Source organism: Oncorhynchus kisutch, linkage group LG4 (assembly GCF_002021735.2).
Source record: "Oncorhynchus kisutch isolate 150728-3 linkage group LG4, Okis_V2, whole genome shotgun sequence".
NCBI classification, from domain to species: domain Eukaryota; kingdom Metazoa; phylum Chordata; class Actinopteri; order Salmoniformes; family Salmonidae; genus Oncorhynchus; species Oncorhynchus kisutch.
Window position 1 is genome coordinate 57,610,961 of NC_034177.2, and position 25,863 is coordinate 57,636,823.

At 42.0% G+C, this 25,863-nt stretch overlaps 2 protein-coding genes across 3 annotated transcripts in view; one reads left to right on the forward strand and one right to left on the reverse strand.

The window, feature by feature from the left end:
• The window catches only part of LOC109889718 (adenosine kinase), a 38,866-nt gene extending 38,267 nt beyond the window's left edge, over positions 1-599 (reverse strand). The window contains exon 1 of the mRNA XM_020481367.2: positions 166-599. Within this exon, the coding sequence (XP_020336956.1) occupies positions 166-293 (128 nt within the window). The 5' untranslated portion in view covers positions 294-599. The remainder of the gene's footprint in view (positions 1-165) is intronic.
• A 6,470-nt stretch (positions 600-7,069) lies between these two features.
• On the forward strand, positions 7,070-25,631 carry erlin1 (ER lipid raft associated 1). Of its 2 annotated transcripts, XM_020481369.2 has the most exons (12): positions 7,070-7,163; positions 19,141-19,269; positions 19,368-19,449; positions 19,545-19,591; positions 19,704-19,765; positions 19,912-20,037; positions 20,147-20,220; positions 23,142-23,200; positions 23,349-23,440; positions 23,595-23,684; positions 23,766-23,845; positions 23,931-25,631. In XM_020481369.2, the coding sequence occupies exons 2-12, from the start codon at positions 19,157-19,159 to the stop codon at positions 24,090-24,092; spliced, it is 987 nt and encodes a 328-aa protein (XP_020336958.1). In that variant the 5' UTR covers positions 7,070-7,163; positions 19,141-19,156; the 3' UTR covers positions 24,093-25,631. The 2 variants fall into 2 exon arrangements, with proteins under 2 accessions (XP_020336958.1, XP_031679135.1); XM_031823275.1 differs by having other exon boundaries at positions 7,095-7,163; positions 23,595-23,845.
• Positions 25,632-25,863: the final 232 nt, after the last annotated feature.

The window sequence follows — 25,863 nt, forward strand, 5'->3', positions numbered from 1 at the left end:
ACAAGCTAGTCCCTCGCCTCGAGGTTTTGGCCCCCGCCTCAAGGTTTTTGGCAAACATCTAAAGCATAAGCACGTGTAAAGTATTTAACTAGCTATAGCTGCAGCCAGACTCGTGTAGTCAGTAGCCATGCTCAGCAGAGCTGCAATTGAGTTAACTATAGCTACCCCAGTTTGGTCGGGGCTTTCCTTGAACTCTCTGGGGTTTTCTCTGGGGTCTTCTTTTCTGGGGTTTTCTTCTCCTTTTTCTCATCTGTCAGTCGGAGTTTCTTCGCTCTTGGTTCGCCTGACGCCATGGTTCTGAAGGAACACGCTGCAACCTCCTCGAGTCAATATAGCTATCGTGGATATTAATCAAGAGGCAGATAGCGGAAAACGGCTATTAGAATCAACAGACGGAGCCCAAATATAGCTGCCCACAGACTGCGCCTGACCAGAAAGACAGGAACTTTGGTCAGAAGTTGATGACTTAGTTGTGCGCACCTCGGTCAGTGCATATTACACACAGATATTCACTCAAGTCAAGGTAGAATATTGAAAAGTGTTATGTAAAGTTTGATTGTGCTGATAAGAGAGGATAAGTGTGCATGGTAAATCAGGCTTCTGTGTATTCATAGGTCGCACCTCTGCCACGTCACGTGACGGAGGTGCGATGCCAAGCCGCCCTCTACCGGCGGCGCCATAGTGTCAGGGTTGAAATAATTATATATATTTTTTATGAGAAATCCCATGGCCGTATATATATATGTATCAGGCAGTGAGCTTTCATTAGCTTTTTCTCTCACTGCCCTGAGTTTAAGACAAGGGTTTAGCTATCTTGGAATTTAACAACATTTCCAATAACTTTATTTTCAAGAATCGAATTTCTTTTAAACTTTTTGCTTCAGGAGAAACATAAGTAATAGCGCAAGAGACTTTCCAACAACATTTTTGAGGAATAACAACTTTGCTTAACTTTCTTCTTAAGTCTATAGTTAAGGAAAAAATGGCAGTTAAGAATACAATTCTTCTTAAGAAGGTTTTGTGAAGCCGGCCCCTGGTTGTTACTGAGTGAGTGAACGGTGGGGCGGTCGGGAGTGGTGTGTATGCTCGCACCTGATTAGACGACAATCACCCCATTAAAAGGAGGAAATCGTCGTACATATCACATTCATATAGTACCCCACATGTCTGGTTCTCGTTACCTTTTAATAGTGATTCAGAACCACACATCCATCGTACTGTGTGCTTCATAGAACCCAAAGCCGAAACGTTTCCAGTGAGTTTTTACCGTCACTTTCCTGGGTTTCGCGGGAAATTGTGTTTGAGCTTTTGACCTGGGGTGTACAGTGTAATATTTACAGGAAGGGAAAGTTCTTCTACAACGTAATTATGTCACTGGCAATGATATATTCTATCGTATTTAGGTTTATCATGATTCTTATAAAAGCATGCTTGAATTATTTTATAGTCTGAGCTAGCTAAATTAGCTAGTATTGCAAAAAAAATGTTAGTTACAGGAGCTAGCTATAAACAGATTAGCTAGCTATCCTCATCACGTTGTAGCTACATGTAATTTATCTGTTCCCACTGAATGATGACTTCTCCCTATGTTCAACAATACCCTTCAACAGGGGACATATCAAATCTGGTTAGCTAGCTACTTGTCATTAGGCTTTTAACATGCGCTGACCAACTGGCAAGTGTCTTCACTGACATTTTCAACCTGTCCCTGACCAAGTCTGTAATGCCAACATGTTTCAAGCAGACCACCATAGTCCCTGTGCCCAAGAACACCAAGGTAACCTGCCTAAATGACTACCGACCCGTAGCACTCACGTCGATAGCCATGAAGTGCTTTGAAAGTCTGGTCATGGCTCACATCAACACCATTATCCCAGAAACCCTAGACCTACTCCAATTTGCATACCACCCCAACAGATCCACAGATGATGCAATCTCTATTGCACTCCACACGGCCCTTTCCCAACTGGACAAAAGGAACACCTATGTGAGCAGACTATGATTGACTACAGCTTAGCGTTCAACACCATAGGGCCCTCAAAGCTCATCACTTAGCTAAGGAGCCTGGGACTAAACACCTCCCTCTGCAACTGGATCCTGGACTTCCTGACGGTCCACCCCCGGGTGGTGAGGGTAGGTAATTCTCAACATGGGGGCCCCTCAGAGGTGCGTGCTCAGTCCACTCCTGTACTCCCTGTTCAACTATGACTGCATGGCCAAGCACGACTCCAACACCAACATTAAGTTTGGCTATGATGCAACAGTAGGCCTGATCACTGACGAGACAGCCTACAGGTAGGAGGTCAGAGTCCTGTCAGTGTGGGGCCAGGATAACAACCTCTCTCTCTATGTGATCAAGACAAAGGAGATAATTGTGGACTACAGGAAAAGGAGGACCGAATAGTCAGGCTACCTGGACTATTTGCATTGTCCCCACCCCATATATGTAGCCTACAGCGAAACCAATTTAGAGATCAAGCCTTGTATAGACTTGTAATGTCTGATAAATGCACTTTGCTGGGGAGAGGAGACTCAAGGCCATGATGTGGTCGAAGTAGCACATTTAATAAATAATTATTCTAAACGAACCACAAAGGGGTTAGAACTTTCGGTCGCCGCCGCAGGACACGATGCAACGTGAAACAGGCAGTTCTCGTTCTTCACAGAAACGTGGCCATTTTTGTTTTGTAATCACAATCATGAAACACCGATTAAAATACATTATACAATGTTCTCACTACAATGTAGGACTCTTAGTGGTGAATTGTATTTTTGATAAATAGGCCTATAGGCTTTTAGCTAGGGTTGAATATGCTCATCAGTAAACTTTCAAGTCAGCTATGTTGCATAACACATACACACATCCACAAAAGCCAGCAGCAGATAATATTCAATCATATATATGGTAATGGCTATAATGTAAAACACAGGATCCAACATTACTTACGAGCTCTCAAACGATTGGGTCAGCCATGTGCTTCTTGTCATTAACCACATCATCAACATTAAGGGACATGGGCAGCTGTGAGGAGGAGGGTTTATTCTCCAGGTCTTTAACCATTTTCCAGAACTTCTTGGGGTTAGACCCACCGAGAGAGAACTGCTCATTACAGTAACTAACTTTGGCCTTCCAGATAGCTTGAGTGCACTTATTTGTCATTTGCCTGGACGATAGCCATGATAGTATGCGTGTGCCGAGCCTTTCACCAAATGCAATTTTTGAGGTGGAGTAACTCTGCAAGATTGCGGTCGAACTAGGGGCTGAACCTGTTTTTAATGATCATTTTCTTCATGGGGGCATGTTTGTTGACAATACCACTGAAAATGTCTAAAAAGAAGGTCCAAGCATCTAAGTGAGAGGGGATCAAGCTGGTTCTATACCATTTTACAGGGGCCAGTTCATGAAGGAAGGCTTGCTCATTAAAGGTTTGTAGCAAGCGTCTATGACAAATCGGGACGGGTCGTTTCACTGAGCAGCCATTAAGAACACAGGCTGTAAAACAGTGATCACTAAGGTCATTACAGAAAACACCAGACTGAAACTTATCAGGATTTTTTGAGGATAACGTCGAGGAGATTAGCCTTTCTGGGTGTTTGGAGTCATAGCTTGTGGGATTGGTGATAATCTGAGAAATATTTAGGGAGTCCTACTGCTTTAGGACTTGGTCAGGTGGATTTAAGCATGTACCAGTTTAGGTCACCTAGCAGGACAAATTCAAACTTAGTGTAAGGGGCCAGGAGAGACCTTAGGGTAGGTAGGGTACAGGCCGGTGCTGATGGAGGACGATGGCACCCAGAAACAGTCAAACAAAGAGCTATTTAAAAGTTTAATGCTTAAAACTAGCAAATCAAATTGTTTGGGGACAGACTTGGTAGACACAACCGAGCACTGAAAGTGATCCTTGGTAAAGATTGCCACTCCCCCACCTTTGGAAGATATGTCTTGCCGAAAAAGGTTATAACCAGAAAGGTTAACTTAGGGATAGCTCCTTTTTTATTTTTCGCCTAAAATGACATACCAAATCTAACTGCCTGTAGCTCAGGCCCTGAAGCAAGGATATACATATTATTGGTACAATTTGAAAGGAAACACTTTGAAGTTTGTGGAAATCTGAATTGAATGTAGGAGAATATAGCACAATAGATCTGGTAGAAGAAAATACAAAGAAAAAAACGACCGTTTTTAAAAGCTAAATAAAAGCTGAAATAAATCCTTCTCTACTATTACTCTGACATTTCACATTCTTAAAATAAAGTGGGGATCCTAACTGACCTAAGACAGGGAACTATGACAGACAAAATGAGAAAAAAGTGCAGTGTACTACTATGATGAAAATTACAGGCCTCTCTCATCTTTTTAAGTGGGAGAACTTGCACAATTGGTGGCTGACTAAATACTTTTTTGCCCCACTGTATGTACAGTATATATATATATAATCACACACACTGCTGAGTTCCAAACTGCCTCTGAAAGCAACATCAGCACAAGAACTGTTCGTCGGGAGCTTCATGAAATGGGTTTCCATGGCCACGCAGCCACACACAAGCTCACACAAGATCACCATGCACAATACCAAGAGTTGGCTAGAGTGGTGTAAAGCTTGCCGCCATTGGACTCTGGAGCAGTGGAAACGTGTTTTCTGGAGCGATTTTCTTTTTTTTATTTAACTAGGCAAGTCAGTTAAGAACAAATTCTTATTTTCAATGACGGCCTAGGAACAGTGGGTTAACAGCCTGTTCAGGGGCAGAACGACAGATTTGTACCTTGTCGGCTCGGGGTTTGAATTGCGACCTTCCGGTTACTAGTCCAACGCTCTAACCACTAGGCTACCCTGCCCTAACCTGATGGTGAATAACGCTTCCCCATCAGGCAGTCCGACAGACGATACTGGGTCCGTGGATGACAGGAGAACGCCGCAATGCATATTGCAACCTGTAATAATGAAATAATGGTCTGGGGCTGTTTTTCATGGTTTGGGCTAGGCCTCTTAGTTCCAGTGACGGGAAATCTTAACACTACAGCATACAAAGACATTCTATACGATTCAGTGCCTCCAACTTTGTGGAAACAGTTTCAAGGCCCTTTCCTGTTTCAGCATGACAATGCCCCGTGCACAAACTGAAATGGTTTGTCGAGATCGGTGTGGAAGAACTTGACTGGCCTACATAGAGCCCTGACATCAAATTCATCGAACACCTTTGGGATGAATTGAAACTCTGACTGCGAACCAGGACTTATTGCCCAACATCACTAATGCTCTTGTGGCTGAATGGAAGCAAGTCCCCGCAGCAATGTTCCAACATCTAGTGTAAAGCCTTCCCAGAAGAGTGGAGGCTGTTATACCAGCAAAGGGGGGACCAACTACATATTAATGCCCATGATTTTGGAATGAGATGTTCAGCGAGCAGGTGTCTACACACTTTTTTTCAGGTAGTGTGTATATACAATGCCATCGGAAAGTACTCAGACCCCTTTCCACACTTTGTTACGTTACAGCCTTATTCTAAAATGGCTTTAATCGTTTTTCTCCCTCCTCATTAATCTACACACAATAGCCAATCCTGCGCTGTCTTGGCTGTGTGCTTATGGTCGTTGTCCTGTTGAAAGGTGAACCGTCATCCCCAGTCTGAGGTCCTGAGCACTCTGAAGCAAGTGTTGATCAAGGAGCTCTCTATACTTTGCTCCGTTCATCTTTCCCTCGATCCTGACTAGTGTCCCAGACCCTGCCGCTGAAAAACATCTCCACAGCATTATGCTGCCACCACCATGCATCACCGTAAGGATGGTGCCAGGGCTGTCTTGTGCCTTTTACTGAGGAATGGCTTCCGCCTGGCCACTCTAGGCCTGATTGGTGGAGTGCTGCAGAGATGGTTGTCCTTCTGGAAGGTTTTTTTATTTATAATAAATGTGCAACATTTTCTGAACCTATTTTCGCTTTGTCATTATGGGGTAGTGTGTAGATTGATGAGGAACATTTTTATTGAATCAATTTTAGAATAAGGCTGTAATGTAACAAAATATGGAAAAAGTCAAGGGTTCTGAATACTACCTGAAGGCACTGTATATTCTACAGACCCTAGTAAGTAATCCCAACCCCTTTTACACAGGCACAAATAATTGTTTTTCCTGTACACTGCTATATTTGTACCACAGTCTCTTTATAACTCATCTTCTGCACACCTATCTCTCCAGTGTTAAATTGCTATATTGTAATTATTTCACCACTATGGCCTATTTATTGTCTTGCCTCCCTTATCCTACCTTATTTGCACATACTGTATATAGACTTTTTCTATTGTATTATTGACTGCATGTTTGTTTATTCCATGTGTAACTCTGTGTTGTTGTTTGTGTCGCACTGCTTTGCTTTATCTTGGTCAGGTCGCAGTTGTAAATGAGAACTTGTTCTCAACTAGCCTACCAGGTTAAATAAAGGTGAAATTAAAATAATGCCATATGTACACCAGATGCACCCTTTGCCATATGTTGTTTTTGCCTGATGTCTAGTCTGCATTTTCAGTACTTGATGCACATGTGCTTTGCAAGGCTGCAAAAAGGTTTGCAGCATGGATAAGGTTATTTTTCGCTGTAGTCAGTTGAATGTGAAATACTTAACTGGAAAGTTTTTTAGCTAAACTATCTAGAAAAGTGGTTAGCTTTTTTGTTAGATAGCAAGCTAACTGGCTTGACTGTTTATGAACTTCCGTTTGTACCACCACAGTCAAGCAATGCACGAGTTGAAAATATTGAACACGTGTTACACAGAACGCACCGCAACCTTGCGATGCGGACTTCTTCATTGACAATTCATAGTGGATATGAGGCTTGAAGATTAAGCCAATATGTAATGCATATACAGTGATTTGCATTGGAGGCATTTATTTGACATCGGAACATGTTTTAAAACCAACATTTAATGCAAATGTAAATTAGATATGAACAAATATCATTGTTAATGTTTAGACAAATATTTTTCATACATTATTCATAAATACATGTTTAAAATACTATAGGTTAATGACACTTTTCTATTACGTGGAGGACTTTAATTTGAACACTTTATAAATTCCGTGACCCGGAAGTACTTCAGTGTTGCTGACGAGGTGCTGATGGGTCGATGTCAACTGGATGAAAATAAAAGATCTATCGCTTCAATACACTGGTAAGGTTGTATGAAGCCCTTCAGTCTGCACATGAACTAAATTGGAACTAATAGCTAGTTTTGGCGTATGTATTATTTTCAGGCATGACGTGCGATTTGCAAAGTTAGCAGGGCTGAACTAGCTAGCTAGCTAACACGAAACATATCAGATAATAAATTACCTAGCTAGCCAACTTGGTTAATAGCTTTTATTGCAGTGATTATTGGCTGTTTTTAACTTGATAGAGTAGGCTTGATAGTTAGCGTTAGCTGTGACGAGGCAGTATTTCTAAACTATAACGGTATTATTCACACATACTATGTTACATCAGAGTTTCTAAATCCAGAGGCGCAAATTGCGAGACTTCCGGTAACGTTCGCGAAACAGACCAGGCCTGGGTTTGAGAAAGCAATGAGAGAAGTGAAAATAATTCTTTCTTAGTCAATTTTTTCCCGAAAACTAAAGACAACCTAGATTCGAGCCAATGTCTTAAGTAGTTTAACATGTTATTACTCCAACCTTGTGAAAGTGACAAACTGGCACGTTTTCGTCAAGAACAACTTTAGATCAAAGGAGTGCCTTTGATTTGACTGCGTGCGCATGCGCTGTTTGGCGTGAGACGACCGATCCGATGACGTGTTTGTGCGCATGCGCTTAGCTATTCAACGTCGCCATGACATCGCCTACAAGTGTGATTGCGAATTAATTAACTAATTAATTAACTAAGGCAGAAACTGATTCTCCATGTCTTTGGTTACATGCCTGAACCAGAATCTGGGTTTACAGGGGATGTTGAATATGGTGATTCTCCATTAAACCCGTGGCTTTTGTTTAATGTCAAATCAGGTATAATAAGTTTTATATTGGATATTCGTTTTTTCTGTCATCGATAGCTATTGAGCCAAGCATGCCTTGACTATGACAATCGAGGGAGGAATACGGTATAGCCTGGTGCCCAAATTGATGACGTTACGTCGTGCAGAGAGTCCATCCTGATGAGCCTTTCCCAGCCAACAACAAATATTCCCACAACTTTAGAATTTTCCCTTAAAGTGGAAACTGACAACGTTTTAATTACTTTGCATCGAGGAACACAACCATTTCGCAACACCTGCAATAACCTCTGCTAAATATGCCTGACCAATATTTTATTTGATATGAAACTCTTAAATCAGTGAAATATACATTTCCCAGTTTATGCTGCAAAACCAACTTTATAAGAGGTTTTAAAAATAGGTTATGTTTGAATGAACATCGCATGATGTACATTAAGGCATTGTCAGAATAGATGGATGCTGTTCAATGCATGATTAATATAATTCGCCAATAGCTATATTTTTTGGACTACCAAGAAAGTTATCAGGTTGTAAATCACAGCTGGCCTGGTACATTTATTTGCAGCCTCCATTCAGGATGCACTGTTTGTTTCAATGACTCAATATTTTTGACAAAAACGGACGAATGTAACTCAGGTTGGGAATGTCAAGATCATCAAACTAGCAAGGGCAAGGATCACAAGTCAGTTATAATGTGGCTAATAGGCTAGCGTATCTATTAGGCTTGGGCGGTATACCTTATGCCGGGGTATTTGGAAATAGCCACAGGGTTTACTACTGTTTACTATTACTTTAGTTTTTAAAGAAATGTTAATATTTGTAACTTATTTTTAAGTAAATACCTGCAGCCAACTTGTGCAATGCGTAAGGAGATAAAGCATGTTCTTCATTTCACCTTCCACATTATGGAGCTTTATACTTCCCCAGAACAGTTGAGGTTTTGAGTGCTTGTTTGTAAATTCCACTACTGGAGAAAACAGGAGAAGGTGAGTCCAGCTGTGTATCGACAGGGGTTGCCGTTTTATATTGAAAGTTTAGGATTTTTTTGCTTCAATATTGTGATCAGGGACTTACAACCATAGTTTAACTTCACAGAAAATCCATCAGTGCAACATATTCTGCTGAAAATAGCTTAATTTTCATGGACAGAAATGGAACACTGTTTGGCTGTCAAGCCTCACAAGAAAATGAGTTGCTTGGCCATCGTATTTCTAATGTTTATCATAGAAAAAATGTAGCCAGCAACATTTCCTAATGTTTTGCTTAAAGTTAATCTTGAGTTTTTTACCGGAGACATGCAGGCTGGCTACACCAACAAAAGTGCTGGAGACAAAAGCTACACGTCAGTCAGAGCGCTGTCTGCTGTTGGAATGGCCGTTTTGTGAATTCTCATCTGAGTGGAGAAGTGCAACTGAAGCACAATTAGTCTGATCACAGCAGAAATTACAATTTTAGATCTGCATTTACACAGCATGATATTTCTGACACGCATTATTTTTCCCCTGTGTGGAAAATGAATCATTTTGTGTTAATGTGAGTTCTTGGGTATGACGATACAAGCTTGGCACACCTGTATTTGGGGAGTTTCTCCCATTCTTCTCTGCAGATCCTTTCAAGCTCTGTCAGGTTGGATGAGAAGCGTTGCTGCACGGCTATTTTCAGGTCTCCAGAGATGTTCGATCAAGTCCGGGCTCTGGCTTGGCCACTCAAGGACATTCGGAGACTTGTCCCAAAGCCACTCCTGCGTTGTCTTGGCTTTGTGCTTAGGGTCGTTGTCCTATTGTACCTGATATGACACTCTCCTCAATTTGAGTTCCTGTGTGCTCTGGAGCAGGTTTTCATCAAGGATCTCGCTGTACTTTGCTCCGTTCATCTTTGCCTTGATCCTGACTATCCCCACAGCATGATGTAGGGATGGTGCCAGGTTCAGGCCAAAGTGCTCAATCTTGGTTTCATCAGACCAGAGAATCTTGTTTCTCATGGTCTGAGAGTCTTTAAGTGCCTTTTGGCAAACTCCAAGCAGACTGTCATGTGACTTCCACCTGGCCACTCCACCATAAAGGCCTAATTGGTGGAGTGCTGCAGAGATGGGAGAACCTTCCAGAAAGACAACTATCTCCAGAGGAACTTTGGAGCTCTGTCAGAGTGACCATCGGGTTCTTGGTCACCGTCATGACCAAGGCCCTTTCCCCTGATTGCTCAGTTTGGCCGGGCTGCCAGCTTTAGGAGGGAGTCTTGGTTGTACCAAACTTGTTCAATTTAAGAATGATGGAGGCCACTGTGTTCTTGGGGACCTTCAATGCTGCAGACCGTTTTTTTGTGCCTCAACACAATCCTTTCTCTGCGCTCAACGGACAATTCCTTTGACCTCATGGCTTGATTTTTGCAACTGTGGGGCCTTATGCAGACAGGTGGGTGCCTTTCCAAATCGTGTACAACCAATTGAATTTACCACAGGTAGACTCCAAGTTGTGAAAACATCGAGGCTCAATGGAAACAGGATGCATCTGAGTTACATTTTGAGTCTCATAGCAAAGGGTCTGAATAATTCTGATTTATTTTTTATTTTTCATAAATTTGTAAACAATTTTGGCTGTAACGTAATAAAAGGTGGAAAAAGTCTAGGGATCTGAATACTTCCCGAATACACTGTGTGTGTGTGTATATATATATATATATATATATATATATATTGAACAAAAATAAACGCAACATGCAACAATTTCAAAAATAATTGACTGAGTTATTCTAAATATATGGAAATCAGTCAATTGAAATAAATTCATTAGGCCCTAATCTAAGGATTTCACATGAGTGGGCAGGGGTGCAGCCATGGGTGGGCCTTGGAGGGCATAGGCACACATACTGCGGAGCCAGGCCCAGCCAATCAGAATTGGTTTCTCCCGAGGAAAGGGCTTTATTATAATTTTTTTCTCATGAAACATGGCACTTTACATGTTGCATTTTTGTTCAGTGTAATATGAATAAATAAAACTAGACATTTTTAGCCAACAGTCTGCTCTGTTGCATGATCCTCATTGCTTTCCAACATTGTTTTTATGTACAGAGATTTTATGAATTTTAGATCTGTCATCTCAGAACTGTCCCAGAGTTGGTTTTGAACCGTAGACATGTTTTCATCATCCAAAGGGCAATGGGTAATTTCGAGCCCTGGAGGGAATTCTTTTATAAAGCCATTACAAGTATTTGGCTGTTATTGTAATGTTGGAATATTTTATATGCTACCAAGGGTTGCCAACCATTCTCCAGGAGAGCCTTAAAGGGGCAGTGTTGTATTTTAAGACAGGCTTGAATTATGTGAAGAAGCCAATAGGCAGAGGGTAACCTTAGAAAAAATGATGGTTAAAAAAAAAAGATGGTAATGTATTTGATTTTGTATTGGTTCCTTGCATCATACACAAGTAAAAACATTTATTTTGTTTTTATTGTCCAAAAAAAAAGTCTTGTCCAATGTAAAAGTGGCAAAAAAAAGTTACTGTTAAGCCCTGACATTTTTATTGCAACGGTGCAAGAATATTCCAGGTTAGTTTTCTGAGAGTTGGGAGAATCGCCCATCAACATCATACCAAACAAACACAGAACATGGTTGCCGTGTTCTCAGAATATAATAATTATTTTTTATAGACACATTTCATGGGAATGTTGCAAGAACATTCATGTGTCCAATGTTGTTTACAGGGCTTGACATGACCTTTTTTTGCCATTTGTCTTTCGGACCCCCCCAGAAAAAGCTCTGTAACACCATCAACCAAATGGGTGACTGAAAATGATATGTTATCGCCCTGTAGCAGCCATGGCAATTTTTTTTGACTGTTACGGATTTGGCTGGCATGCTACGGGAAGGATGAGAGGAGCCAAATCTTTTTCGATCAGCCTATTCCACTGGCGGAGCTGTGGCCTGAAAGACGAGTAGTAGTCTAGGCCTGTCTGTGTGCCGACGCGTACAGATGGAGTGGCTGACACAGTCAGCAAGCCTCGCTGGCTGTGAGTCTTGAAATCGGCTAAACTTTGGACACTGAGATATTAAATAAATGATAGAGAAGAAGAAGCCTTGAATAGAAAAAGTGGAAGAGAGTGGGTTTTGTGTAAAATCATGGGCTCTCAGAACTGGATAATTATTGAATTGTTTTCCCCCTCATCCTCCTCTCTTATTAGGCTCATAAACTCAGAAAAAAAAACATCCTCTCACTGTCAACGGCATTTATTTTCAGCAAACGTAACGTGTAAATATTTGTATGAACATAAGTTTCAGCAACTGAGACAAACTGAACAAGTTTCACAGACATGTGACTAACAGAAATTGAATAATTTGTCCCTGAACAAAGGGGGGCTCAAAATCAAAAGTAAGTCAGTATCTGGTGTGGCCACCAGCTGCATTAAGTACTGCAGTGCATCTCCTCCTCATGGACTGCACCAGATTTTCCCGTTCTTGCTGTGCGATGTTACCCCACTCTTCCACCAAGGCACCTGCAAGTTCCCGGACATTTCTGGGGGGGGAATGGCCCTAGCCCTCACCCTCAGATCCAACAGTCCCAGGCGTGCTCAATGGGTTTGTGATCCGGGCTCTTTGCTGGCCATGGCAGAACACTGACATTCCTGTCTTGCAGGAAATCACACACAGAACAAGCAGTATGGCTGGTTGCATTCTCATGCTTGAGGGTCATGTCAGGATGAGCCTGTAGGAAGGGTACCACATGAGGGAGGAGGATGTCTTCCCTGTAACGCATAGCATTGAGATTGCCTGCAATGACAACAAGCTCAGTCCGATGATGCTGTGACACACTGCCCCAGACCATGACGGACCCTCCACCTCCAAATCGTTCCAGCTCCAGAGTACAGGCCTCTGTGTAACTCGCATTCCTTTGATAAATGCGAATCCGACCATGACCCGTGGTGAGACAACCACGACTCGTCAGTGAAGAGCACTTTTTGCCAGTCCTGTCTGGTCCAGCGACGGTGGGTTTGTGCCCATAGGTGATGTGGTTGCCGGTGATGTCTGGTGAGGACCTGCCTTACAACAGGCCTACAAGCCCTCAGTCCAGCCTCCGTCCGCAATAGGCTGAGCGTCTGAGCACTGATGGAGGGATTGTGCGTTCCTGGTGTAACTTGGGCAGTTGTTGCCATCCTGTACCTGTCCCCCTGGTGTGATGTTTAGATGCACCAATCCTGTGCAGGGGTTACACGTGGTCTGCCACTGTAAGGGCGATCAGCTGTCCGTCTTGTCTCTCTGTAGTGCTGTCGTAGGCTTCTCACAGTACGGACATGGCAATTTATTGCCCTGGCCACATCTGCAGTCCTCATGCCTCCTTACAGCGTGCCCAAGGCACGTTCATGCAGATGAGCAGGGACCCTGGGCATCTTTCTTTTGGTGTTTTTCAGAGTCTGTAGCAAGGCCTCTTTAGTGTCCTAAGTTTTCATAACTGTGACCTCGATTGCCTACCGTCTGTAAGCTGTTAGTGTCTTAACGACCATTTCACAGGTGCATGTAATTGTTTATGGTTCATTGAACAAGCATGGGAAACAGTGTTTAAAAACTTTACAATGAAGATCTGTGAAGTTATTTGGATTTTTACGAATTATCTTTGAAAGACATGGTCCTGAAAAAGTGTTGATTCTTTTTTTGCAGAGTTTATATGCATTGTAGGTAGGTTGCACATTGGTAGAATAATGTGTAGTTGGCCTACGCCTATTTTTATATTTCTTTCAAAAGCTTTTCTCAGCTGTAGGCAAAGTTTTTTTAAATTTATTTTTAAAAAGTTTTTTTTACTCCTCATTGTGTTTTTCCATCTAGGTATTGTTTGCTCAATTTACATTTTTCTGGCCAACCAATATTTTTTTCATTCAAAATAAATCTGAATAGCATAGACCTTGACTTTCATAGTTATTCCCATTTTAAAAGCTGCAACTTTAGGACATTTAAATACTTTATTAGAATAGTTTGGAAAATATACTTAACTTTAATTTGTCTTAATTTGCTTTTATGATATTTCAGTTAGTAGGATTAGGCTTTTGGTTGCTTGGTTCGCAATGGCAAGGAGGGATTTGTTTTCTGGCCTTACATGCCTGCATTATTTCAGTCTTCTAATGCTTTGTTCAACTATAAGGTTTGTTGACATTTTCTCATTAGATTTGTATATATTGCTACTATTTAATCTGTCTTTCTCATTATTAATTTAGGCCTCCCATGTTTTGGGGTTATTAAAAAAAACACTTAGAACTTTGAGATATCTAGCAGAGTTATAGGCTTCTTTAATTGTTTGATCATGAAATAGTGTAGTAGGAGAAATCATGTAGTATGCATTAAACTGAAAGAGTGACTTAGTAGGCCAATTATTTTATCAAAAAGAGAGAATTTGGGCTTCTATAACAAGACAACGGCGTATCCGCTAAATATAAAATTTGGCTATTGCCACAGATCATCCAACGTTCGAGAGATTCTTTTCTCCGTTTTCTGACCAGATATTTTCCGCTGCTTTGGTGAGACTCATACTTAGCTCCTTCTACATTGTTCTCTTGCTTTGTGTCAATATAACATGTTTATTGAAATAGGCTATAGGCAATTTACTCAATGCACTGCCTTGCTGTGAGCTGCCTGATCCAATTCTGATCAGAGTAATTTGGACAACTGAAATCTATATTCTGGTTGTCTGACTTTTTAAAAATTTATATTTAAAAAATGTGTATATATATATATATATATATATATATATATATTTTTTTTTTTTTTACTTGCACTGAACAAGTAGACAAGCGTTATTGTCGAGCCCTGGTTTAGAACGTAGGGCTGTCCCCGACCCCCTCAAAAATTTTGGTTCGACATAGTCATCTGTTATTTCGATTGGTCGAAGTTTTTAAACAGGTATTTTTCCCTAATATAGACACACCCTATGTGTTTTAATAAAATCAACTGTATTTCGGCAACTGAGCTTGTCTGATTTTTAAGCACACTGATGAATTTATCAAGACACAAATGACTTGAGGGAGCCAGAGCTAAAGATAACCTGGTTACGCTCCTGCTCTTATGCTCCTAATAGGCTACACAAGGGGTTGCCAACATTTTCCATTTGGAGTGCCAGTTATGATTTTTATATGGACTTTTTCGTGGAACAGTTTCATTTATACTAGTCTTCAAATCACAATTATCATGTGATTAATCAAAATTCTATAAGTAAATTCTGTTGCCATTGTCAACTAAGTAAAAAATACCCTACATAGAAACTATCCCGATTTTTTTTTTTTTTATAAATATCCTATAAATCACATTGACTATTCATGGCTTGTCTGCAAGGAACTTGAAACATTGTAACAACTATTAACTTTGGTCTGGCCTGAAGCTCAAGCTAGCGAACTTGCAACATTGTATAAAATATTCTGGGCCCTCAATTTCCACTCCAGTGAGCTCCAAACAGACAAAACATTTCATGGCTACAGATGTGAGTGCTATGGGGTGATAGACATTTAAACAGGTTACCTTGGTGTTCTGGGGCACAGGGACTATGGTAGTCTGCTTGAAACATGTAGGTATTACATGCTGGGTTATCGAGAGAAGACACTTGCCAGCTTGTCAGCACATGCTCTGTGTACGTGTCCTGATTTAAAAGGTCTTACTCACATCGGTTATGGTGCGTGATGACACAATTTTTGGGAACAGCTGGTGCTCTCATGCATGGTTCAGTGTTGCTAGCCTCCGCAGTTGCTAGCCTCTGCACGAGCATAGAAGGTATTTAGCTCGTCTGGTTGGCTCGTGTGACTGAACACCTCCCAGCTTGACTTCTGTTTGTTATCCGTGATAGTTTGCAGGCCCTGAAGATATAGTAGGATTGGATCTTGGTCCTGTATTGATGCTTTGTCTGATTGATGGATCGTTGGAGGGTGTAGCAGGATTTCTTACAATCATCTGGATTAGTGTCCCAGTCCTTGAAACCGGCAGCTCTAGCCTTTAGCTCAATGCAGATGTTGCCTGTAATCCATGGCTTCTGGTTGGGATATGTACGTATTGTCATTGTGGGGACGACGTTGTCGATTCACTTATTATTGAAGACAATAACTGAAATATACTTGTAATGAGCATAATGGCTGCCATTCTGTATTTTCAATCAAATGTATTTATAAAGCCCTTCTTACATCTATTGATGTCAAAGTGCTGTACAGAAACCCAGCCTAAAACGCCAAAGAGTAAAACAAAATTCCCCCCAAGCCCTTAGCACTGAATTCCTTGAGAAACTCTTGCTTGGTTGGTAGTGTGACAGGAGGGACAAGTCTGAGTCTCTGGGGGTTGTTGGCACTGTGTGAAAACATAAATCAAATTGTTACTTCAATAGTAAACGGTACAATGCAGTCATATTCCTATTCACCCCACCGTATCCTGTGCATATGCCAAATAAACTTTTGATTTTGATTTGATAATGTAATATTGATGAGTATATGAGAATATGAGTACATTATAGTTAGAACGTATGCACCGGGCCTCACGAGTCTGGGTTCGAGTCCAGGCTCCGTCGCAGCCGGCCTTGACCCGAGAGATCTGTGGTGCCGCGCACAATTGGCCCAGCTTCGTCCGGCTTAGGGGAGGTTTGGCTGGCAGGCATGTCCTTGTCCCATTGCGCACTAGGGACTCCTGTGGCGGGATGGGTGCAGTGCCCGCTGACATGTCACCAGGTGTACGGTGTTTCCTCCGACACATTGGTGCGGCTGGCTTCCGGATTAAGTGGGCATTGTGTCAAGAAGCAGTGCAGCTTGGTTGGGTTGTGTTTCGGAGGATGCACGGCTCTCGACCTTCGCCTCTCCCGAGTCTGTATGGGAGTTGCAGCGATGAGACAAGACTGTAACTACCAATTGGATACCATGAAATTGGGGAGAAAAATAAATAAACGTATGCACCGTTTATGAATTTAACCATCAATTTTCTGACTATGTGGGGAAACATTACCACCAAATAAGTGTTACAAGAGTCCTTTACGTACAGTTGAAGTCAGAAGTTCACGTACACTTAGGTTGGCGTCATTGAAACTCGTTTTTCAACCACTCCACAAATTTGTTGTTAACAAACTATAGTTCTGGAAAGTCAGTTGTGTTATGCGCAAAGTAGATGTCCTAAGTCATTTTTCCAACAATTGTTTAGATTTTTTCACTTATAATTCACTGAATCACAATTCCAGTGAGCCAAAAGTTTACATACACTAAGTTGATGGTGCCTTTAAACAGCTTGGAAAATTCCAGAAATTAATGTCATGGCTTTAGAAGCTTCTGATAGGCTAATTGACATAATTTGAGTCAATTGGAGGTGTACCTGTGGATGTATTTCAAGGCCGACCTTCAAACTCAGTGCCTCTTTGCTTGACATCATGGGAAAATCAAAAGCCAAGACAGAAAGTCAGCCAAGACAGAAAGTCTGGTTCATCCTTGGGAGCAATTTCCAAACGCCTGAAGGTACCACGTTCATCTGTACAAACAATAGTACGCAAGTATGAACACCATGGGACCACGCAGCCTTCATACCACTCAGGAAGGAGATGCGTTCTGTCTCCTAGAGATGAATGTACTTTGGTGCGAAGACAGAAATCAATCCCAGAACAGCAGCGAAGGACATTGTGAAGATGCTGGAGGAAACCGGTACAAAAGTATCTATATCCACAGTAAAACGAGTCCTATATCGACATAACCTGAAAGGCCGCTCAGAAAGAACGAAGCCACTGCTCCAAAACTGTCATAAAAAAGCCAGACTATGGTTTGCAACTGCACATGGGGTCAAAGATTGTACTTTTTGGAGAAATGTCCTCTGGTCTGATGAAACAAAAATAGAACTGTTTGGCCATATTGACCATCGTTATGTTAGGAGGAAAACGGGGGAGGCTTGCAAGCTGAAGAACACCATTCCAACTGTGTCACGGGGGTGGCAGCATCATGTTATGGGGGTGCTTTGCTGCAGGAGGGACTGGTGCACTTTACAAAATAGATGGCATCATGAGGCAGGAAAATTGTGGATATATTGAAGCTACATCTTCAGACCTCAGTCAGGAAGTTAAAGCTTGGTTGCGAATGGGTCTTCCAAATGGACAATGACACCAAGCATAGTTCCAAAGCTGTGGCAAAATGGCCTAAGGGCAACAAAGTCAAGGTATTGGAGTGGTCATCCCACAACCCTGACCTCAATCACATAGAGAATTTGTGGGCACAACTGAAAATGTTTTTGCGAGCAATGAGGCCTACAAACCTGACTCCGATACACCAGCTGTGTCAGGAGGAATCAGCTTGTGGAAGGCTAGCTAGTTAGTTTAATGATTGGCTAGAAACTTCAGCGATTATTTGAAACTTGTCTGCTGAAGTTGGGACTTGGGAGTATTCAGAATCATTCTGTTTTTATGGAGTTAGCCTTTTATGCCGTAGTTCGGTGAAAATCACTTCAAGAAATGTGCGTTAGCTGTCATTCTTGCCTGATATTGGCTACACTAGCATTTCCCAAACTAGGGGTCCTGATTTGAAACTTTCAGACATAATTTTAACAGTTTTAGAAACTTTTAGAGTTTTCTGTCCAAATCTACCAATTATATGCATATCCTAGCTTCTGGGCTTTAGTAACTGGCAGTTTACTTTGTGCACCTCATTCATCCAAACTTCCGAATACTGCTGCCTAGCCTAAAAAAGCTAAAGCTAATTTAAAACAATTCTACACATTTTGCCATAGGTAGAGACAACATTTTACAGTTTTAAAGTGAATTTCCTGCATTTCTACACATTTTGTCATGGGGTTGAGAGAACATTTGTGGCTTTGAAGCTAATTTCCGACACATTTTGCCATGCCTTATGCCGTGTTCCAAATCTGAGTGACTAAAACATTTTTTTTTCAATTAATTGCCCCATTACTTGAATTTTAGATTTTCCCTGACTTAGTTTTATTTACGTGATTGTTAGTTCTCAGATGATCTTATATAAAAAATATAGCTCCATCTTTATACAGTTTGCACTGAAAACGTTTTACCACCCGAAAATTGTGTTTTTATATTAAATACAAATTGTAATATTTTTTTTTTGTAGTGGTGGCAACAATTTGGCAGCCCACCGCTGGTAAAGGAATATATGGAAAGCACTGCTTCATCTTTTGTTTTCTCTTTTTTGTTCTCTCACTCTGTGTGTGTTGTAGGTGAGTTCGGGTGAGGATGACGATGACTCACGTGGGGGCAGTAGTTGGTGCAGTAACTGCAGTGATGGCCATCCTGCTGCACTCCTCCATTCATAAGATAGAGGAGGGACACCTAGCTGTGTACTACAGGTATGATCCATGACCCCCAACCCTCTGTCATCCATTCACCAGGTAGTGAAGTACTGTGAAGAATAGATTCATATTATTGGTTCATTTCTGTGTTTTAGAGGAGGAGCTTTGCTAACCTCACCCAACGGCCCTGGATACCACATTATGATGCCCTTTCTTACCACCTACAGATCAGTACAGGTACGATCTGACCCCTGACTTCTAACTCTGGATACCACATCAAGCTGGCCTTTATTACATCTACAGATCAGTTCTAAAAAAACTTTCTCTTCCAGACGACTCTTCAAACTGATGAGATAAAGAACGTGCCTTGTGGAACTAGGTAAATCTAGAACCGTTGCATGGTGTTTCTGAAAGGTGTTTGTGTGTGTGCTTGTGTGGCGGAGGACGTTGACCATGTTCGTGACCATGTTTCTGATGTGTTCTCTCCACAGTGGGGGAGTGATGATCTACTTTGACCGTATAGAGGTGGTCAACATGCTGGTGCCCTCATCTGGTAAGACCTTCAGAACTACTAGCTAACAGAGTGGATCCCTAGGACACCTACGTTGTCCCCGTTGCTATGTAGTTGGAAAGGGGGGAGAGTGGGGGGGTGACGTTTCTACTTTCCTAGTGTATACTAACCTCTCTCTCTCTCTTCAGTGGTGGACACAGTGAAGAACTATACAGCTGATTATGACAAAACTCTCATTTTCAACAAGATTCACCATGAACTCAACCAATTCTGCAGCGTACACACTTTACAGGAGGTCTACATCGAGCTGTTTGGTGAGCACTCACTCACTTGTATATCTGCCGAGACACTTTCTATACATCAGCCTAATAACTCTATTTTTTTAATCTTTTTTTTTTCCTCTCTTGCGTCTTGGTTTGTCAGACATCATTGATGAGAACCTGAAAATCGCTCTGCAGAAAGACCTAAACTCTATGGCGCCTGGACTGACGATACAGGTACACACACACCAGGGTTGGGGTCAATCACACACACACACACACACCAGGATCGGGGTTGATTCCATTCCAACTCAGGTGAGTTTGTGTGTTTATGTCAGGGTTGGGGTTGGGGTCAATTCCCATTTAAGTCAGTCAATTCAGGAAGTAAAGGGAAATTACCACTTTGCGCCAAGTTTACTTCCTGAATTGACTGAATTAAATGGGAATTGACCCCAACCCTGACACAAACACACCCTCACCTGAGTGGTTGGGTGCATTCAGTAGGAAGCAATGTTTTGGAACATTCAGTTAATAATATGTTACGTAGAACAATAATGCCTCTCTGACATGTAGAATAAGGAATCGCATCAGTGCTATTTGTGGCACTTCTATCTGCAGCGTTTGACAATCCGGGCCTAAAATTAACACCTGCCAAATGCGGGTAGATTTTGGCATTGGTGGGTAATATGTCTATTTCACCAGCCACGTTGGCGGGTGGTCTGTGTTCCACAGTGCCCAAGTATGATCACATTTATAGCAAAAAATAAATGCTGCAGTAGCTGTTTTCAAAGTATCTGGCGTTTTAGTTTCATAGCTGGTTAATTAATCACACAAAGTCAAAGCACTCCACTGAACAAAAATATAATCTACTTTGACCATATAGAAGTGGTCAATACTCTCAAATTTTGTGCACAAATTTGTTTACAACCCTGTTAGTGAGCAATTCTCCTTTGCCAAGATAATCCATCCACCTGGCAGGTGTGGCATATCAAGAAGCTTATTAAACAGCATGCGCATTACACAGGTGCACCTTGTGCTGGGGGCAATAAAAGGCCACGTTAAAAGGTGCAGTTTTGTCACACAAAATAATGCCACAGATGTCTCAAGTTTTGAGGGGGAATGTGGAATTGGCACGCTGACTGCAGGAATGTCCACGAGCTGTTGCCAGATAATTTAATGAATGTTAATTTCTCGACCGTAAACTGCCTTCAATGAATTTGGCAGGACATCCAACCAACCTCACAACCGCAGACCACGTGTAACCATGCCACCCATGGCTGCACCCCCGCCCTGTCATGTGAAATCCATAGATTAGGGTCTAATGAATTTATTTCAATTGGCTTAGTTGCTTTATATGAACTGTATCAGTAAAATATTTGAAATTGTTGAATGTTTATTTTTGTTCAGTGTATGAATTTTACCCTGGCTTGGGGCTGTGTGCATGTAAAGAGCTGAGTGAAATATTCATGTTTAGAAGTGCTGCACACGTATAAAAGTTGGTCTCATTTACTTGAAAAGAAAGTCTACTAAAGTGAGACTGTCAATGTGTTTCTTGGCTATTTACATTTGTTTTGTTCACAAGCTTGGTTGTTTTTCAATGTTTGGGAAGAGAAGACAAAGCAGCTACTAGTCAGACTCATTCTCACAGGAACAAACTTTTTTTTAAATTTCACCTTTATTTAACCAGGTAGGCTAGTTGAGAACAAGTTCTCATTTGCAACTGCGACCTGGCCAAGATGAACGAAAGCAGTTCGACACACAACAACACATGGATTAAACAAAACATAGTCAATAATACAGTAGAACAAAAGAAAACAAAAAGTCTATATACAGTGAGTGCAAATGAAGTAAGATAAGCGAGTTAAGGCAATAAATAGGCCATGATTGCGAAGTAATTACAATATAGCAATTAAACACTGGAATGGTAGATGTGCAGAAGATGAATGTGCAAGTAGAGATACTGGGCTGCATAGGAGCAAGATAAATAAATATAGTATGGGGATGAGGTAGGTAGGTAGATGGGCTGTTTACATATGGGCTATGTACAGGTGCTGTGAGCTGCTCTGACAGCTCGTGCTTAAAGCAAGTGAGGGAGATATGGGTCTCCAGCTTCAGAGATTTTTGCAGTTCGTTCCAGTCATTGGCAGCAGAGAACTGGAAGGAAAGGAGGAATTGGCTTTAGGGGTGACCAGTGTGATATACCTGCTGGAGCGCGTGCTATGAGTGGGTGCTGCTATGGTGGCCAGTGAGTTGAGATAAGGCGGGGCTTTACCTATAGCAGAGCCTTGTATATAACCTGTAGCCAGTGGGTTTGGCGACGAGTATGAAGCGAGGGCCAACCAACGAGAGCGTACAGGTCGCAGTGGTGGTTAGAGTATGGGGCTTTGGTGACAAACGGATGGCACTGTGATAGACAGGTGCGGGCAGTGATCGATTTGAGGAGCATGCATTTAGTTTTACTTGCGTTTAAGAGCAGTTGGAGGCCACGGAAGGAGAGTTGTATGGCATTGAAGTTCGTCTTGAGGTTAGTTAAAACTGTCCAGAGGGGCCAGAAGTATACAGAATGGTGTTGTCTGTGTAGAGGTGGATCAGAGAATCACCAGCAGCAAGAGCGACATCATTGACGTATACAGAGAAGAGAGTCGGCCCGAGAATTGAACCCTGTGGCACCCCCATAGAGACCGCCAGAGTTCCGGACAACAGGCCCTCCGATTTCACACACTGAACTCTATCAGAGAAGTAGTTGGTAAACCAGGCGAGGCAATCATTTGAGAAACCAAGGCTGTCGAGTCTGCCAATAAGAATGTGGTGATTGACAGAGTCGAAAGCCTTGGCCAGGTCGATGAATACGGCTGCACAGTAATGTCTGTTATCGATGGCGGTTATGATTTCGTTTAGGACCTTGAGCGTGGCTGAGGTGCACCAGCTCTGAAACCAGATTGCATAGACATGACTCAAGTCACGTTACCATGGTAATCTCCCACCCTTAAAGGGGCAGGTGCCATGTTTCGCATCTTCTGTGTTCTTTTGGTTAAAAGACTTGGGTCACAAAAAATGAAATGAAACAGTATACCACAATTCTTCTTACTAGTAATACATGTAATGTTTCGAAAACAATACAAAGCATGTTCTTTCCTGTTTCATCTCTTATGTCCCAGGCTGTCCGAGTCACCAAGCCCAAAATCCCAGAGGCCATCAGGAGAAACTTTGAGCTCATGTGAGTGTTCTCACTCTTTCTTTTTCTCTTCTGTTCTCTCTCTATCATTGTTCCAGTGTCTCACTCTATTTTCTTTGTTATTTCTATAAACCTCACTGTGTGTGTGTGTGTGTAACCTTTCTCTCTCTCTCTCTCACTGTGTGTGTAGGGAGGGGGAGAAGACTCGTCTGTTGGTAACCGTTCAGACTCAGAAGGTTGTGGAGAAAGAAGCTGAGACTGAGAGGAAGAAAGCCGTCATCGGTAACGTAGCAACACTCCATCTCATTAGTATACACACTTACAGTACACAACCAGTTGTGTATCTGAAATAACTGGAGAGCTAAGTGGAGCTAATAAACCGTAACACTATATACTCTCTTCTTTTCCCCACCGCACACCGCTGTCTTTCTCTCAGAGGCTCAGAAGGTGGCTGAAGTAGCACAGATTCATTTCCAACAGAAGGTGATGGAGAAAGAGACTGAGAAGAGGATCTCTGAAATAGAGGGTGTGTGTGTGTGGTGTGTGTGGTATGTGGTGTGTGTGTGTGTGTGTGTGCGCATATTAATGAACTCTGTGTCTATTTCAGACACTGCGTTCTTGGCAAAAATGAAGGCCAGGGCTGATGCAGAGTATTATACAGCCGCTAAGTTTGCTGAAGCTAACAGGGTAAGACATGTCTATATATATATATATGTCTATATACAAACACACACACACACACTCTGACATCATCTCTCTCCCATCTTTCCAGTTGAAGTTAACACCCGAGTACCTTGAGTTGATGAAGTACCAGGCGATAGCAGCCAACAGTAAGATCTACTTCGGCCAGGACATCCCTAACATGTTTGTCGAGGGACACAGCCCTACCCAGGACCCTGAGCCCCCGAAAGCCTCTGAACAGGCCAGACACTAAGATCCGAGACTAGCTGTCTGTCTGTCTGTCAGTTGAAGGGTTTGAGGGACAAAGGAAGGTGTGAGGAGTCATTCCCCTAATTGGGGTGCGTAAAGGCTTTAGTTTTAATTCTATCGGCCAGAGAGGGGGAGGGAGAAGGGGGATTGGTAAAGGATGGGGAGAGGAAGGAGTGAGCGAGAAGCATGGAAAGAGAAATTCAGAAAAATGTGAGAGGGGGGGGTCGCAGGGAGAGGGCAAGCGGGTCTGTCTACACCTGTTTTGAGCAGGCAGTCGGTGGGAAGGATCAGTAGAGTCATTAATGCTGATATCTGGCCTGGGTTGAGTGTTAGGCAGGTGGCTCTCAGTCGCCCTGCTCTACATGTGCAGCTTTGCATCGGATGCAACTCTTGGCTTTGTTTTTTGGAATTGTATGATTTTTGTTGTTGTTGTTGTTTGATGCTTTATGCAAAATAATGAATTTAAATTGAACTTGAACATTAAGTTCAGCCTTACTGTCTAATTTGTTTTTAGCTTAACTAGAATGTAAAGAAGGCAACACTAATTCTGAACTAAAGGGTTCTGATTCTAAATGGGGTTTGGTGTATTGGTACTCCGGTCTCTTTCTAGTCATCCACAGTTTGTGTGTTTGCATGTGTGAGAGAGCAAGAAAGGGGTATGTGTGTGTGAGACTGAGGGAGAGCGAAAGGAAATGCGAAATTGTGTGTGAGCCCATACTCCATTCTTACCCCAGAGCAGATCTGAGCCAGGACAACGAGACACTACAAACCTTCAGTCTGTCTGTCGGCACACATGGGTTGGACTTCTCGTAAGTGCAGAAACACCCGGTGGAACTCCTTAGAACTCTTCTTAGAACCTATGAATGGGAGACTGAGTAAAAATAGTTGTTTTTCTGTAGTGGGCCTAAGGGCTGCAAGAGGACTGGCTTGTATTGCCATTCTTAGCTAAAGGGCTTCTGGGTAGTGTAGTCTTGGTGTGTATTTTCAGTCGGGAATCTAGTGTCAGTGGAATAGTTGTAGTTAGATGGGTTGATTCTCTGTTTGAGGCTGAGGTTAAACAAATGATCTAAGATCAGTTAAACTGGCTGGCAGAAGGATACTGAAGTCAGACTGGCCCTTTTTATTTTCTTTCTGTTTACTGTGAAACACCTCCAGTAGAGAATACAGGACTACTAATACAAGGGCTGTTGACGGTTTGCCTGGAACCACTACACTGTATGTCGGCCATGTGTGGCTATTGAATGCAAAACCAGACAAACCGGCTCCGACTACATTGACACAGGTAGAGCGGAAGGCCGATGCTTTTCTTGCACCATCGTTCCGTTCAAACTGAGCTGGCTCTAATATTTTATTTTCACATGGTCCATTTCAAAGTTTTCAGCATAATTTCAGGCCAACAACTATGGTTGTGTAACCAGGCCAGCTCAGTACATCTTGATTTTTACTTCACTCAGTTCAGCTCAGTAGTTTTTAGTTTGTATTTAGTAGGTAGAGAGGTAGCGTTAGTGTTAACTCTCAGGAAAGAGCTTGAGGTGACTAGTGACTTGGGCAGACAGCGTCATACTGTATTACAGCGTCATACTGTATTATATATATTATACATATATATATATATATATATACGTGTATATCTATATGTATATACGTGTATATCTATATGTATATACGTGTATATCTATATGTGTATACATGTATATCTATATGTGTATACGTGTATATCTATATGGCTTGTATATCCCTATATGGTTCTTTATACAGAATGGCTGTAGTGCCAC